At 38.6% G+C, this 17021-nt stretch overlaps 3 protein-coding genes across 4 annotated transcripts in view; all 3 read left to right on the forward strand.

Annotated features, from left to right (window-relative positions):
- The first annotated feature begins 1189 nt into the window (after positions 1-1189).
- On the forward strand, positions 1190-9990 carry ccnd2b (cyclin D2, b). The gene is made up of 5 exons (XM_043237827.1): positions 1190-1753; positions 2661-2876; positions 4273-4432; positions 5246-5394; positions 7456-9990. The coding sequence occupies exons 1-5, from the start codon at positions 1559-1561 to the stop codon at positions 7621-7623; spliced, it is 888 nt and encodes a 295-aa protein (XP_043093762.1). The 5' UTR covers positions 1190-1558; the 3' UTR covers positions 7624-9990.
- Positions 9991-10451: 461 nt separating this feature from the next.
- On the forward strand, positions 10452-15354 carry tmem209 (transmembrane protein 209). Of its 2 annotated transcripts, none has more exons than XM_043237825.1 (15): positions 10452-10554; positions 10930-11097; positions 11182-11240; positions 11326-11457; positions 11985-12205; positions 12286-12490; positions 12571-12746; positions 12826-12897; positions 13333-13429; positions 13507-13632; positions 13722-13819; positions 13951-14065; positions 14227-14324; positions 14400-14473; positions 14621-15354. In XM_043237825.1, exons 2-15 carry the CDS (start codon positions 10961-10963, stop codon positions 14673-14675), a joined length of 1665 nt encoding a protein of 554 aa, XP_043093760.1. In that variant the 5' UTR covers positions 10452-10554; positions 10930-10960; the 3' UTR covers positions 14676-15354. The 2 variants fall into 2 exon arrangements, with proteins under 2 accessions (XP_043093760.1, XP_043093761.1); XM_043237826.1 differs by having other exon boundaries at positions 10499-10557.
- A 469-nt stretch (positions 15355-15823) lies between these two features.
- Positions 15824-17021, forward strand: part of ahcyl2b (adenosylhomocysteinase like 2b) — a 28215-nt gene continuing 27017 nt past the window's right edge. Inside the window, exon 1 of the mRNA XM_043237824.1 lies at positions 15824-16206. Within this exon, the coding sequence (XP_043093759.1) occupies positions 15898-16206 (309 nt within the window). The 5' untranslated portion in view covers positions 15824-15897. The remainder of the gene's footprint in view (positions 16207-17021) is intronic.

Raw genomic sequence — 17021 nt, forward strand, 5'->3', positions numbered from 1 at the left:
GAATATTTCAGTCATTTATCAACTGGGCGCATGTCTATTTGAGACAGCTGTGTAGAAATTTTGTATGTTTTGTATGATAGCTCCTGTTTATCTGTAGTTTTGTGTAGTTTGTCTACAACTTTGTTCAACACACAGAAGTTTAAGCAATGCAGTATTTACGTGAAATATGTCAGACAACAAAAGTCCCTGTTATCAGATCTCGTCATCATTATGGCTGAGATATGGCAGGCTTTACTCCATTTACAACGAACATTTCATACTAACTCTAAAATAAACATAAACACAAAAGACACCTTTTTAGCTATTCATTAGAATAATGTGGGTGTTACTCAAGTGTTACTTCATCACCTGTCACAGACTGTTATGATCAAATAATTAATGAATATATGTGTTGGTTTGTGGGTTGGCAGGCGGCAGCCTATCATTTATTTGTGGTTTCATTTCTCAGGGCTGTAACACATGGTTAATCCGTCAGTTATTTCTTACTAACAAACATCTGTTTTATGGAGAAAGACCGACAGACAGGTGTGGTTCATAAAAATATTGTTATCTGGATGACCATACATTTTAGATGAAGGAAAGCATGTCATATGTTTTTAGCCACCTAATCTTAAGCATGGCAATGATGTCTTCGATATCCTGTAAAAGTTGTCAATTCAAGCTGTTTTCTTGCTTTTTTTGGCTATTGGTATTACACTGTTATGTAATCCGTCAAGCCCAACTTGTCACTTCCCCTTTCAAAAGGCTTTGTCGTTGTGTCATGAAACTTTTTGTTGTTCGTACCATCAATGTGGGACATATCGTTCTATGTCATTTTGTGATAAACTATGAACGTAGGTGTGCGTTAGGTATTTCCACTGTGCATTACTAAGAGCTGCTTGGTTTGTGAGACTTTAAATGCATTACACTAAACCTATTTATTGCACGCGTTAAGTTTGAGTAATGTACAAATCATGCATGTGAACTGTGCAGGAAATGCACTCAGTAAATTTAAAGATGGGGTATTTGAAAGGATGCAAGTAAATGGCAATAGCGAATAAAATGAGTGCACATGACATGTGTATCTGCACGTGAGGGGAAATAATATTCAGAAGGAAAAAAAAGGAAAAAAAATCATATCATGTGTCATTGTAGGCTATGTCATGCATGTAAACTATTCTATAATTATCCCGCCCGGGACTTGTACTAAATGTATTTTTGATGGGTTGAAGAGAGGTTTACTTAAGGATTGGCTAGAATGCCGTGCATTTGCAATGACTGGGCAGGAAGAAGAGAATTTGAGCATTTTTTGCAACGTGAATTGAGCAGGAGGAGGGAGGGACTGACATTGCCTTTTGGGTGGTCATGCAGTAAGAAAAGTTGTTCTGCTTCATCTGTGTCTGTAGCTCAGAAGGAAAGATTTATGCTTGGGATCGCAGCCTCCGTGATGTAAAAAGTGAAAAACAGTGCAGACGAGTTGTGTTGATGCACAAGGCGTCCTTTTTGCATAGGCACAGCCACATGCAGCTGGCACTGTGAGGTGGTTATATTAGTTAGCATCACCGAGAAAAGCCCAAACATGGAACTTTTTTGCTTGGAAAAGGACGCGGTCACGCGAGCTCAGAGAGATCCCAACATCTTGTGCGATGAAAGAGTATTGCAAAGTCTTTTAACAGTGGAGGACAGATATGTTCCGCAGGGACCCTATTTTAAATGTGTACAGAAGGATATTCAGCCTTTTATGAGGCGGATGGTCGCGACGTGGATGTTGGAGGTTTGTAGTTAAAGTTTTGTTAGGCTACTTAAAACGGTTTGCTTCGACTGTGTTAAATGTATTATATAATGTATAATAAGCTGTAGGAAATGCCTAAAGTATAGCTTGAATTTGGCATGCATTCGTTTTACTACAATGCAGACAATCAAACTCAAGAAAACATTCGCTCACACTTCTATGCACGTAACGTACATGTATAGCTAATAAATGTGCAAAGAAAAAATTTGATCAGGAAATCAGCAGGAAATGCAATACTGCAATCTCACACTTCTCGATTGTGTATGATGTAAATGTCAATTTAATGTAAAACGCTTCAGTATTTTTTTTTTGAAGATATCCTTTATTAGACGGGTCTTTGCTTTATTTACACGCATGAATAGTATTATGAACTTATGTATTATTTGAGAAGTTTTGAAGCAGCCTTTGAGTTGTTCGGTGCGAAAGTGCTGCCATGTTAAGAACCGTCGATTTAAATGTATTTTAGTTCATTAAAGCAGAATAATAATTATCAGATATAGTTTAATGCGATACATATAGACGATATTATATGCTGTCATTGACATTACCTAAATAATATTTTTTTTTTTTTACGTGACGAATCTCCAAAGCAGTCATGTGTGGGCGTCCTTGGTTTCACAGCACACCCTGCTTAAATGAATGAACATATTTACTGCTGGAAACTTACTCTTTCTCGGGAAGTAGCAGTAAGCACACACTGTACAAGCTGTAAATAGTATCTATAGATAAAAATACACCTATATAAATCATTATACACAAAATTGGATATGAGCATCGGGCTAACAACAACAGAAAGTTGTAGCAAGGGCATACGAATGTTAAATAAATGCTAATTATTAGACAGCCTTGATTATTTAAAATTTGAGTGAGTTCTGTTGTGTCCCTGTAGGTTTGTGAAGAGGAGAAATGTGAAGAGGATGTCTTTCCCTTGGCTATGAACTACCTGGACAGATTTTTAGCTGCAGTTCCTACGAGAAAATGTTATCTACAGCTCTTAGGGGCTGTGTGTCTTTTCCTGGCTTCAAAATTAAAAGCTTGCCAACCGCTGTCGGCCAGGAAGCTCTGCATGTACACAGACAACTCCATTACATCTCAACAACTGCTGGTAAGAGCCTTGAAGACAAGAAGTCTGTTTTGTAATTCTAAAATACACACCCCAGATTATATATTTTAGAGTATATATAGCCATAGGCTTGTGATTTGCTGATTCAGCATATTATTATGAAATTTAGATTTTGGGGAAGTGACTTTAGATTCCTTGGTGCCCTGATGGTTGTTCTTGATGTTGAACAGTCTTCTGGGTTGAGCTGTGATGAAATACACTTTTGATTTTTCCTCTCTGATCAGCACGGGAACAGTTTTGATCATTTGGTTGTTCCATAAATTGGCAAAGACTTACATCATACATTTTTTCTTATCCAATGTAAGCTGGTAAAACACTGTTAGTGTCTACATTTAAATTATTTCTAGAGGTTTTGGATATTGTAAAGAGAGAGCAGGAAAGATCAGATCATCAGCAAACTGAAGCATCCAGTAGGAGGTGGCTTTAGGAGTCTTGGCGATTGGTGATTTGGTGTCCTTTCTCGCCAGAGTCTTCACTCACTTTAAATCTCTCTCACTCACTCACCAAGACATGCACAATAAGGGTGTAGAGCTCACACTTTAGACTGGTTTTCCCCTCGTGTATCTGTTCTTAAAGAGTTTCTCAGAAAGCAGCTTCGGAAGGCGAAACAAAACCAGCCGGGCACGTGCGAGGAAGGAAGTTGAGCGTGTGCATGGAATGCAGCATCTGGTTGGTGGAGATCAAAGATAAGGGGTGGAGCTTTGCATGATAACCTGATTTATTTTTACTACTGTAGTGTCCCTTTGGGCAAGACAGAACCATATTTAAAGAGCAACTTGACTAATTTCTCCCCCGTTTTGAAGAATCACAAGTGTTGAGTGACACAGAAACACAGCCTAGACTTTTTGAATGCCAGTGTCAGTGCTGATTTATGTCACAACTTCTGTTATAAGGTACATCTCTGCATTCTTAAGCATTTTAGTCGAGTGTGAGTAAGGCATGTGATTGGATTTTACCACACAAGATTGACACACTTTGCACAGTTGAAACACTAGAGGGCAATAAAATAGACTGCAGTGATCAAGTCAAATACACTACATGGAGTGATGATATCCGCTTATGATACTGTGGCACTGAATATACATATACTATGGTATTTACACAATATAATTTGTGGATTTAGGTCAGTTAGCTTGCAGTAAACACTGAACCAGACTATTTAAATGCTGTTCAAGCAATCTCATTGGTTGCAAAATGAGCCAATAAGCCAAATGGCTTGTGATGTACTAAACAATGTAATTGCTAGCAGAGTGCATGTAGATCTATACTTCAAATTAATTTCACTAGTCACAATCTGAACTGCAAATGTCCTGCCACTCATAACTCATAATATTCATAACTTTTGGTTTGGTTTCTGTCTTTTTCTGTCTCTCTGTTGGAGTGGGAGTTGGTGGTTCTTAGTAAATTGAAATGGAACCTGGCTGCCATCACCCCACTTGACTTTATCGAACACATTCTGCACAAATTGCCCTACCCTGAAGACAGACTGACGCTGATCCGCAAACACGCGCAAACCTTCATCGCCCTCTGTGCAACAGGTAGGACCTGACTGCATTTGTCCGAAATGTGTCTGTATAAGCAGAAACATAACCATTACCGTGCTAAAGCCGTATGATGTGAATGTGTTATGATGCTTTCTGCCTTGTTATTTGTGTCTATATAAAAGTTTTGTATATTTAACTGGGTGTGTTTCTGCGGCCCTGCATCTGTTCAAGAGGCTGAGGCCTGAACGCGAGCCAAGACGGAGGAGCCTTTTTGAGCTATTGCAAATGTTTCTGGGGTTTTTCTCATTGGCTTTAAAATTTTTCTCAAGTCAGGAATGTTGGTTTACTGCACAGCTGCGTTACTGTGGCAGTCAGTCGAGTGTAGGGTGTTTATTCAAGGATGACCGTTGCGTCCTGAAATAAGCAGCACGCTAACACCAAGAAAGCAGATGAAACGAGGCTTTCCTCTCTGACTGAAAACCGAGGGCCCGTTCTCAGGATCTCAAGGCAGAGGAAGAGGGGGAGTAGTTCCTGGAAACCTCAGAGCCCTCTGAGAGATGAAGGGAGGGAGTAGGAGGAGAAGGAAGGCTCTCCTCACTTTTCATTCGCAGCTGCAGGACGATTTAAGGGAAGCGGCGATGTTAAAACAGGTCTGAAACCGGAGAGCGTGTGAACGTCAGGTTCAGGTTTGCTTGGAATTCAAAGCAGATGTAAGATGCAGTGAGACTCCTTAATCAGACTGCATTATCACAACTGTTTTCTGGGAAGTTGCTTTGACGTTTCTCACAGGTGAGTAATGCTCTAGAGAATGTACTGACCAGGTCATTGATGTTTCGGGATGTGTGTGTGTGCTTGTTTTTTCCTCAGATCACAGCTTCACCATGTACCCTCCCTCCATGATCGCCACAGGATGTGTGGGGGCAGCAGTATGTGGCCTTCAGCCTGACCAGAGCGACCAAAATCTGTGGGGGGACAGTCTGACGGAGCTGCTGGCTAAAATCACCCACACTGAGGTGGTAAGTGTCCAGCGTCTGCGTACTGTGAAAAAGAAGCGAAACTAATTCTCGGCAAATGACCATTCAAGACCATTCAGGATTAGCCATAGTTTGTTTGTTTAGTTGTACAGTAATCTATTCATTCTGTGACATTTTATGAAAGAACAACTTCCTGGTGACCCATTTTCTGTATTTATTTTTTTCCTATTAAAAAAGGAAGTTGGGACGGGACACGGCTTAGGGTTCATCTATTTTATTTGAAGTAGTGTTGTTTTAATATAATTGAAATACAGTTTTGTTTTTTTTGGTTTGTTTTGTACTTTTTATTCATTTTTGTTGATATTTTTAATTTAATATAACATCCAAAGATATATTAAGCTAATAAACCACCTGATTCCCTATGTAATGAAGACCAACAACAAGTAAAAATGATAAAGCATGAATAATAAATAAATATAATTTTAATTTAGATCTGATTATTTTAGTATTTTAAAAATAAATTATTTAAACACTTAAGTATGCTAAGGCCCCCTGGTTAAGGAAAACAGTCCTAGAGACTTTTTAAATGGTAGTTTAGCATTGCCAATTTTGTCTGTTTCAAACGGCGGACATAGCAGACATGTGCGTGTGCAGGACATTCATGCATGACTTTATGGAAATGGAGATATGTGTCATTTTATGAATGAGTTTTTGTGTGTTCACTGCAGCAATGGTGAAGTGTTTTCAGAGCTGCATACTTGTGGCGAGACACAGGCCTCTCAACCACATCTGTGGATTAAAGCGCAATGTTACACACACACACACACACACTCAGGCTCTTACACAAACTTACACATCTTGGCTTCAGGCTGTTTTGAAAGTCTCACAGTAAAACTTTTTTGAATTGGACCCAGAGAGTGAACGCCCTATTTAAACTCCTCGCATACACTCATAAGGTTTAACACATTCTTTTCTCTCTCCTCAATGTAATGTGTTAAGTTTTTTTCTGCATTTTAAGTTCTGGAAAAAACACCACATGCCAACGTTAGCAACCATTTCTTCCTGAGCCTGTAGTTGTCAGGACAACAAGGCCTGTTGTGGCTGTGTGATTCGGTTTGGGGAAAGAAAAGGTTTTAATTATGCTGAGAGTTTGATACGTGATCGTTTCGTCAGACCTCCCATATTTCTGCAGAAATACCAATGTTTTATTGTTTGAAAGAGCCGTTTTCGGGGCTGAGAACAATTTTTTGTTATGCAAAGAACCTTTCAGTGAACCATTCCAGGAACAATTTTTCTGAATGTGAAGAACGTTTAAAAAACTAAGAACCTGTTTTTCTGTATAAAGAACCTTGAATGGTCCCATGGAACCGTTGATGCAAATAAAGAATGTACATCTTTAAGAGTGTATTGTTTACAGCTTCATTTTGGCTAAGAGCTGCCCATTTAGACAGGAAACAATCTGTCTGACCAACATGAGAACATCAACAGCTCTATTTTATGTGGTGTTTGGGGGCTAGTGAATCTGAAACCATACAAAGACTATTGTAGCAAAAGAAAGTACTAGATCAGTCTTTCTATTTCAAAATGTCATGTTCAATTCAGTGTTGCTTGCAGTCAATTGTGAAACGTACCAGCAATTTCTGAGAGTAGATCCCGCGTACAGTTTTTGAGTCTAGTTAACTTTACTACGGTAATCATTGACAAATTATTAATGTAATAAATTACTCAACAGCAGAATTGTAGTGTTTGGAAAATCTCCTGTGCAGAGTCTCATAAAAATAAAGGTTTCAAAAGGAGTATAAGACCCTAAAGATCTTCAGCCAACAGTTCTTAAAACAAATTATTATTATTATTATTTTTTGTGTGTGTTAAGAACATATTTTTATAATCTAAAACGCCTTATTACACAAGACTCCATTGATGTGAAATGTCTTTCATGAAGCCATAGATGACCCGTATTTTTAGGTGAAAAGCGTTTTGATTTTTGGAATCAGTGGCTTCTGTTGAAAGAAAAAAACTTTTAGTATGCAGAACCATCTGAGACTGACACTGATGTGCGTAGTCCTTACCTTGCTTTCTTCTTCTTCTCTCTTTTTCCTGCAGGACTGTCTGAAGTCCTGTCAAGAGCAGATCGAGCAGCTACTGACCAACAGCCTGAAAGAAAGTCAACAACAGCATCAGCAGCAGCAGGAGGGCAGAGCCAGCAGCAAAGGGTTGCAATCGCAAAACATGTCCTGCACCCCTACAGATGTCCGTGACGTCAACTTATGATGCCGGTTTCTACCAAAGATTCAATTATTACTGTTACTGTATTTAAGATTAATTTCAAAGCCACATGGTGATATGCGCGTAACACAAGCTTGATATTTTATAACGGAGGGAAACAGCTGCTGCTGCTGTCTCATGTCTGCAGGCGGTGGCAATTTAAAACATACTTGAATTAAACTGAATTGGCCTCAAACCATGATTCAATAATGCAGTACGTTGCATATTGCTCAACAAAGAGCATACATCTGTCTTGGCTATCATATGCAACTGTGTTATAATTATTATTATAATTTATGTGGTTATTTAATAATTATAATAATAATACCTGTTATTGTTCAAAATATTATTTTTATCTTACAAAATGTATTTGCTTAGTAATTGTCTTTTTTTTTTTTTTTTTTAAATATAACATAGGATGCATGCGATCCCACGATAATGCTATTCTACAGAATTGATAGTAACATCCGTCACTCCTTTCAGTGGGATCTGTTTGCTTATCGTAGAGATAGAAATACAATGATCTGATGAGTTACTTCCGGGTATAAGTAACTTTTATTATAGGGATTATTTACGGTGAATGTTATTGCATGAAATAAGCATATAAGAATATGTTAAACGGTTTCTATCCATGCATAATGGCCATCACAGCTCGCACGACAATTTCAGATGGACACTAAGCATGTAGCAAAAGTGGAGTAAAGGTGAGGTAGGGAAGGAAGGAAAGAGGTGAATGGAAGAATGCGGATGGAAAGTTTTTGCACGTGAAATATGAGTGGTTCCGGAATGCTCTGTAATGATTAAGCATGATGCTTTTTGCTCGTTTGATCTGTTTAAACGCCATCACTTTTTGGGTCAATGACACTTGCTATGCTGGAGGGATTTAATCATTTGGGAGTCTGAAAATCCTCCTCAGCAAAGACACGATACAAATGCACTTTCAGATATCACCTCTCACTGGTTATCCATGGTATACAAGAGGAGGGCGAATCGTTTCTAAAGGGTTTTATTTTTTTGCATAGTTTTTCTTAAGTTATTTTTGTTTTGGGGCTGGTTTCCCATATTAGGTGTGCTTTGCGGGTAATAGTTTTAAATTTAGACCAATAAATTTAGACCAGTAACTGATCCAACAGTCAACTGCCAATAGAAATGGCGAGGTTTGACATGTCAAGATTGGTTGCGTTTTACTTTAGTTGTGTGGAATTCATGTCAATATAGATAGGACATCATCAAATTTCATTAAATCACTATTTTATTTTCTCAAAATATCAGTCATCTACTTGAACGTTTCTCATATATAGGAAAAAGATATTTTGAAAAATTATGCAGTTTTCTTTTCTATTTCTTCCTCGGTCTGTTCTTGCACTTTTGGTTTCTCCAGTCAGTGGACCTAAAAGCAACTCAAGAGGTGTGAGGTGTTTGAAAAGTTTACTTCAAATATGTTATGTGTTGAGCTGCCACGGACGTGCCATTCCAACACAACTATGCAAATGAGCTCCGTGTTATTCTTTTTTTTTTTTTTTTTCAAACAATGTTCATTTTCATCGTTCACTTATTTGAACACATTTAAGTTTGTGTGCTATTATATCCTTACGTTCATTTTGTGTTCTTCCCATTCTTTTATTTTTGTGTAAGTGTTTGAACTTGTGTTCCAGTGCTGCTAAAAGAAAAGGAAAAAAGAAAAAAGAGCTGATGCATAGGCTTGATCTTAAATCCGGTTTCCATGTTGCTGCTATATCACAATTATTGAACGTGTTTTCATTTCTGTTTTCTCTTTGCATTTACACTGTCAATCATTTTCACGCATGAAGTGCCTTGGCGTTAACTTGCAGATATTTGCATGAACAGTTTTGCTTCATTTGTGTTTAATGTCATCTAACTTAACTCTTGCCTGAGTTCTTTTTCTAGCTGTTTTTCTTTGTGTTATGAAACTCCTTCATCGTTTTTAAATGATGTTCCTGCCCACAGTCACAGTACCTCACAGTAGCCTACTTAAGTCAGAAGTTTATAGAGGAGTAGTTGGATTAAAAAGAGATGTTGAAGTTCCTCAACTAGTTAGTTACCCTACAGGTAAATCCTCCAGGTTTGTTCTTTTAGTAACTTCTCAGATACACACTCACCATACAGCTATAAATGTATTGTCTTACCAGGCGGTGGATGTAAGACCGGGGCAACGTTTAGATACAAAATATTGTTTTTAATTTTGTTTGAATTCACTTGAAAGAGCCACTCTTTGTTTCACCAACACACCTAAAAATATCCAAAGACATTGCATTTCAGCAATACCCTCATTTTTATTTTTGCCCTAGGACACTTACCTCATTTGGACCAATCGGACATTCAATTAAATAAATCTCAATTTGAAAAGTAAAATCTGTGTTTAAGTTGTTCTTTTCTTTTACTGGACGCAGCTGAGGTTATAAGCACGAGGCTTTATACTTTAAGTTCAAAGTTAAGTCAAGTTATTCACAATTGATAATATTGGGTTGAACAGCTTCTTTGCTGACCCCTGGTGCTTAGAAAATGGGTTGCAGGGAGTTCTATCAGACATCCTTAAATATATAACTATTTGTATCATATATTAAATTATTTTTACTTTTTTAAGACTATTTTTAAACAACATACGATTTATATTATGCAAATAAAACCAGTTGCACCTTTATGATAATTCTCCATACAGTGTCCATACATACAGAAATGTTGGTAAAGCCATGAATGATAATACATTTAAAAATATTTTCTTAGTTTAGTTTAGAAATGTTTAACCTACACGTGCCTGTGTAATGGTTCGTGAAAAGATCACGTGAGAGACTTTTATTTTGAAACGCAATTCGACAGTAATTTATTTGCTGCCTCTTTCACTCTGCTGCTGGTATTCCTTTGCGTTTCTGACTTCACGCTCCCTATTTTACCGCGTTATGGAGGGCTGATACCAAGGTAGTACGTATCAAATCAGGTTAAATAAATGTATTTGTGGAGAGTTAAGAAACTTTTACCCCTAAAAAAATCCCAGTATATTCCTTCGTGTTTTATTATTTGTCGTGGAAGTTCTCCAGCAGTCTCAGTGTAGAGTTTACAGTGGAAGTTTTTCTTAAGTGCACATTGCATGTAACTATTGAGCCTCATATAGTGTAATTTAACATTACAGCTGGCTAACATGGATAATAACACGAACAAGCTGACACAATGACAACTGAGTATTGAATAGATTTATTCTCTTTAGATACAAAAGGTTTATTGTCTTATTGGAGCATGCTTTGTAATGCCTTCATGTGCCTGCTGATATTGTGTGTTTCTACTTTTGTTTCTCAGCGTGTGGTTTGGTAGAGGATAAAGTGTAGATATGACACCATCAAAGGAAGGCATGACCTCCCTCATCGACAAAACCATAAAGCTGAGGAGGGAGGAACAGGCACGGCAGGTTGTCCTGGCATGGGCCGTGTTGAATATGTCTCTGGCGGGGATGATCTATACTGAGATGTGAGACACAGACATGCCCTATTAGACCCTAATGTGCTTTAGTGCCCTCTGAACCACAGATAACCAAGTCACCTTGTCTTTTAGGTCTGGGAAGCTTCTTAGCAGATACTACAACATAACCTACTGGCCCATCTGGTATATTGGTACGTGTATAATTAGAGCTCAAAGCGTGTGAGTGATCTACTAGTTTGCTTTTCATCTGACTGTTTTTTTTTTTTTTTTTGACAGAGCTTGTCTTGGCTTCCCTGTTCAGTCTCAATGCACTTTTTGACTTCTGGAAGTATTTCAAATACACTATGGCCCCATCCACGATCACTGTGAGTCCAGGACAACATCGACTTCTTGGGCTCAAGGGCTCAGGTGAGTTAACTGGCATCTGGGATTGTCTTTTGGGTAAAAATAATGCTGATTTCATTTTAAAAAACGGGTCAGATGACCATTAATTAATTGTAGAAATTAGTGAATCAGACAAGAAAAAAAGGATTACCAATTTATGGTTAAAAAAAGATAAGAACAAGCTATAAGTATGAGTATCTGGATGGACAGAGACTTTGTTGATTTGTACAATAAAGTCTTAGCTTAACATTATAAACTCTGCTTCTCAAGCTTCATTTACTTCACTGAGAAGACCATTGCTTTCGCCACAACACATTTCAACTGCCCTGTATCTTAATTTAATTAATGAATGAAACTCAGTGCTTGGTTCTTTCTCATTTTTGGGCGCTGATTACAAAAATAGCTGTTTTGCTCAAGAATACCGCGATTGCTTACAAAAATAGTAGCAACCACAAACATTAACATAAATGTAATAAAATGAGTTTCATAAAATGAACAATGATTATATATTTGTATGTATGTATGAACTTACCAGGTTTGGTTTTTCGCAGGGATTCAAGCCTCTCCACCTCAGAAAGAAGAAAAGAAGGAAGCTCCCGTGTCAATCCAGTCATCTCCCCTGCAGGGACAGAATGTACTCAGTTTCAGTCCTGCACGACCCTCAAGCACCAGCCCCAAGTTTTCCCCCAGCTGTGTGTCTGGGTTCAGTCCCCCTCTGAGCAGCCCTTCATCAGCAGGAGGACCCTTCTCACCCTCCATGGCATTCGGCAAGGTTGAGTGCTTCAAATGCTGAAATTGTTTTGTTGATTTTATTCATTCTGTTCACACACCCACTACTTCTTATGTTTGCAGGTGTTAAACTATAGTCCGTCTCCAAGTTCTTCTCCATACCCAGGCAACCTCGGTCCTGCAGAAGGCACCAGTCTCCGCGCTCGGTACCGCACATCTCCTTCAGTCTTTAATTCACCCGGAGGCAAGGAGGACTACATCGATGACCTGAAGACTTTGGAGAAGTTTTTACGTACAGAGGAAGAAAAAAGCCACCGCAGTCAGCTGGGTAAGTCCTGCTCGGACAAAAATCTAATTGTGGCTGTGCTCAGCAGTGGTATGATATTTTCTTTGCATTGTCTTATTTAGGGAGTCCAGAGTCAACGTCTCCCAGACACAGTCCATCTTTCTGGAACTACAGTCGTTCGGTGGGAGATTACGCACAGAGCCTGAGGAAGTTTCAGTATCAGCCGGCCTGTCGTTCACAGGCACCCTCTGCCCACAAAGACGACACGGAGCTGGGCTCTAAACAAGCTGCTGAAGAGGCGAGGATCTAATTTAATGACAAGATTTTAAATCATCTTTAGTAAAGAGCTCAGTAAAGAGATTTTGAATTGGTTACAGGTCTGGGCACGAATCACAACAAGTCGTGTGGTGACGGATAGTATCGACAGCTGGACTGCTAAACTGAGAAACGTGAGTCCATTATTTTTTGTGCGCGTGCATGTGTTCAGATAAGTTTTATAAATTGAGTTTATGTACATATTCATAATAATAGAAAAATATATTATTTTGTAATTATATATCATATTTGTTTTTATAGTTCAGTATTTACGTATTTTTAAGTAATAATAGAAAAGAATAATCACTATTGTTGTCGTTAGTAAACATTTATCCTTTGCTTATTTAGTGTTTAATTATTTATTTTCTTAACTGACTATTTATTAACTTGTATTTTTTATTGTATTAAATTCAACTTTTATTATGCATTTTTATTTTTAGTATTACATGATTATTCTTTAATAGTAAAAAAGGTTTCCGTATCATTATTAATATTATTATTATTCATTTATATTTACTTAATAGATTATTGGTTTTCAGACTAAATCTTTATTCACTTGACACTTCCAGTGGATCAATGACACCATTCTAGTTCATCTAGTCAGAGAGATCGACTCCGTGAACAGTCAGCTCAGGAGGATGGGTTGCCCTGAGCTCCAGATCGGAGGTAATCATCTTTTCTGCCAAAGACATTTAGCTGTAGAAGTTTTTAAGTCTCACTTCTGTTGCCCTTGTTTCACGAAGAGGCCAGCATCAGCAGTCTCAAACAAGCAGCTGTGGTCAAAGCTTCTGCTATCCCCACCCTCAATGCTATCGTACAGTATCTGGACGTCACCCCAAACCAGGAGTATCTCATGGAGAGAATCAAGGGTGAGCAGAATACACAAGTGGGATTGAGCAGAATACCATGCAAGTCCTGTATCATGATGCTACTGTGTGCTGGTCCGTATCTCCTGCAGAATTAGCCCACAGCGGCTGCATGAGCTCTTTCCGCTGGAACGGAGGAGGAGATCTCAAGAACCGGAAATGGGACACAGACCTTCCGACAGACTCTGCAGTGCGTGTTTTCAGCGTTTCAATGCCATGTTACCAATGCCTTGCAGTTTACAGGAAATTGTTACAAATATCATTGATGCATTGCATTTATGTTTGCTCCACATTGACTCCAAGACTTTATGACCCACACAGATCCTGATGCATGTGCTGTGCACATACCTGGACTCCCGGCTCCCTCCACATCCTAAGTACCCTGATGGAAAGACCTTTACGTCTCAGCATTTTATACAAACACCAGATAAACCAGGTTTGCATGGACCATGTGTTGCAATACCGGTGTTATTTTAACATAAAAACATTTTTTATGTTTTAGTTTTATATAGAGATTTTTTTTTATATTAACTGTAACCCTTTTTTTCTGCCTGTTTAATCGACGGCTCTCCCATTTTATGTGTGAATTTCTAATAGACGTGTCCAATGAGAACCTGTTTTGCATTCATCAAAGTAGCACAAACCCTCCTCATTATCAGCTCGTCTACCAGGGCCACATCTACAGCTTGCCTAAGGTAAGAACATGCTCTCCGACTGTAATTACAGTGGAGTACCTTTACTGTAACTCATGCTTGACTGTGTTTCCACAGGGCAGAAATAACTTGTTTCATACCATCCTGATGTTCCTCTACATTATCAAAACCAAGGAGTCTGGCATGCTGGGGTGAGTGTTATCTGTGATTTGCTCGGTTTTAAGGAATTTTGTTGCTAGAAGAGCTGTATCTGTTTTTGGTTTGCTCTTTGAATCTTGAAAAGTATGTGTTATGCTGAAGCTCCTCCGTTTTCTTTTTTTTTTTTTTTGGTATACCAGGAGAGTGAATCTGGGTCTTTCGGGAGTGAATGTACTCTGGATCTTCGGGGAATGAGATGTCACGTTATCAGAAAAGCACTGCACAAGCCTTGGGATGTGAAAAATACTTTTTTTTTTTTTTTTTTTTTTTTTTTTTTTTATAACATTCTTGTGATGTTGCATGTTTTTTGAGATGCATTGTACTGTCGCATTACTTGCAACCTTAACGCAAATACAGACAAAGCACAGAAAGTCATTTTAGTTGAGGAACATTTTTAAAATTTAAACACTGAGATATTTATGACTTGAAACTGTCAAAATGGATCTTGTTCCACTGGGTTTTTATACATATTTTTTTGTATTTATCATACAAGAAAAACTATAGTTATTCGTGAATGTAAATTAGTTTGAAAGGGTACACACTGCAAGGTTTTTTTTTCTAAATTACGAAGCAGTTATTGGCAGGTGTTCTTTATGACCTTGTAATGCAGCTATGAACAAGCATAAGTCATATTTACTTTTTAAATAGCAATTTGGGGAAATGTTTATTTACTTGCTCTCAGTGACGGGCTTTTAATTCTTTTATTTTGACAATATACAGAAGAGCTGGGATGACTAATGATCCTGACCTTGAATGCCAAATTACATATCCGACAAGAAATGTTAATGTTGTTTGTATTTTATATTGTATCTGAAGTGAAACTTGAATTGAGCTTCCACTTTTGTCTTCAAATTAATAAATTCTCAGCATTGTTTTTTATTCTTGAAATCCATTCCCAGTGTTAACCACTGGATGGCAGTGCTGCACACCAGAATATACGTTATATTCTATACCCGTTTTGCTGGAACCTAGCATGCTAATTTGAAATAGATTTATGTTTAATCATAAGGTCTGAGAATATAAGAAAAGTCTTTCACGTTTTGGTCACAGTTGTCAAACTGAATAAAAGCTAGAGCCAAGTACCTTAAATACGCACGGCAAGTATTGAGTATTTGAATGACATGACATGAATACTTTTTGAGTGTTTAGTATAAAAAGTAAAAACCTAATACATTGTATACGCCAGTAATAGTACGTAGTATTTGAAAAAATGGCAATACTTTAATAAATATTTATATTAGTGATACTACAGTTTGCTATTATTAACCATGCGTAACACGATACGTAATAAACGCTCTAGTAACGTGAACTGCATGTCCCATGGTACTTTGCGCTTCGCGTCATCCCACCGTGCGTATCCGTTGGTGTGTCGGTTCTCTCTGTGTTGGAAAAAAAAAGCACCGTGCGGTTCGCAGCGATGTCAGTCCAGGCTGTGGCAGCGAAAATGGCCGAGGTCGAATTAAAAGACGTGGCCGGTAAAGACGCTTCCCCCGCCATTTCTCCGCTGACACCGAAGGCAGAGGAGAAGAAGAGTGAAAGCAACTCGAGTTCGTCGTCAGCAGCGGCGGCGGCCGCGGCGGTGGAGCCGAGCCCGGTGACCGCCGCTCCGAACCCCGTGAAGATGCCGCAGGCGTCCGCGATGAAGCGGCCGGATCCGCAGCAGAACGGCGGCGAGGCGTTCGTCAACTGCGACGGCACAGTGGCCGAGGCACCACGAATGAAAAAGGTAGCTTGGATTGATTGTGGTGAGATCCGTGAAATCTGTGACGGAGCTCGTTTTGAGCCGTTCATCCGCTGTCGTGTGTCATTGTGCGGCGATGAATCCTGGCCTATCAGACCTGTACTAGCAGCGTAACAGCTGTAATTTAACGTCCGTTTACCAGAAGCTGTCAGGCGACGGTCGGTGACAGATCTACCGAGTGATTTCACGGTTTTTTTTTCGGTCGGATCGCGTTGATTTCGAGCGCGTGAGTGATTGTTTCCAGTGATTGAAAGAGACCCGCAGTGCGCGTGTCGTGGCGCTGCATGCGTTTATCCGGGTCAAAACACACCGCTCCAAAACATAGCGTGCTTGAAATTGTAACACTTTTGTAATAACTTTAAACATGAATTAATGCGCACATTACGTAAAACGGCTGTGTGCGTTTAATTTTACCGCACTTTTAACGGGATTGCGTTTGATATTGATTTTAATGACAGTTGTCATTGATTTTAATGATAGTTGTTAAGTAACCCAAGTGTTTAATTTTATTAAAGTGTTTTGTAGTCCAATATCAATCTGAGATGTGACCGTGAAGCTATGAGAGAAGCCTACAAATATTGTAAACGTTTGTGAGTTAATTTATTATTTTCTCTTAAATCTTTATTAGCACACAAGTCTGTACTTCCTCCGTTTGTAATTATAAATATCTAGTTTTAGTTTTCACTTTCATAGGGGAGAGACTCAACAAACACAAGGTAACTTTTTTTTGAAGTTAACAGTAATGGAGCAAAGCTGGGGAAATAGTTGCTGATTGTTTGTGTGTTTTTCCAGGGTTTTTT

This window comes from Puntigrus tetrazona, chromosome 4 (genome assembly GCF_018831695.1).
Source record: "Puntigrus tetrazona isolate hp1 chromosome 4, ASM1883169v1, whole genome shotgun sequence".
Taxonomy (NCBI): domain Eukaryota; kingdom Metazoa; phylum Chordata; class Actinopteri; order Cypriniformes; family Cyprinidae; genus Puntigrus; species Puntigrus tetrazona.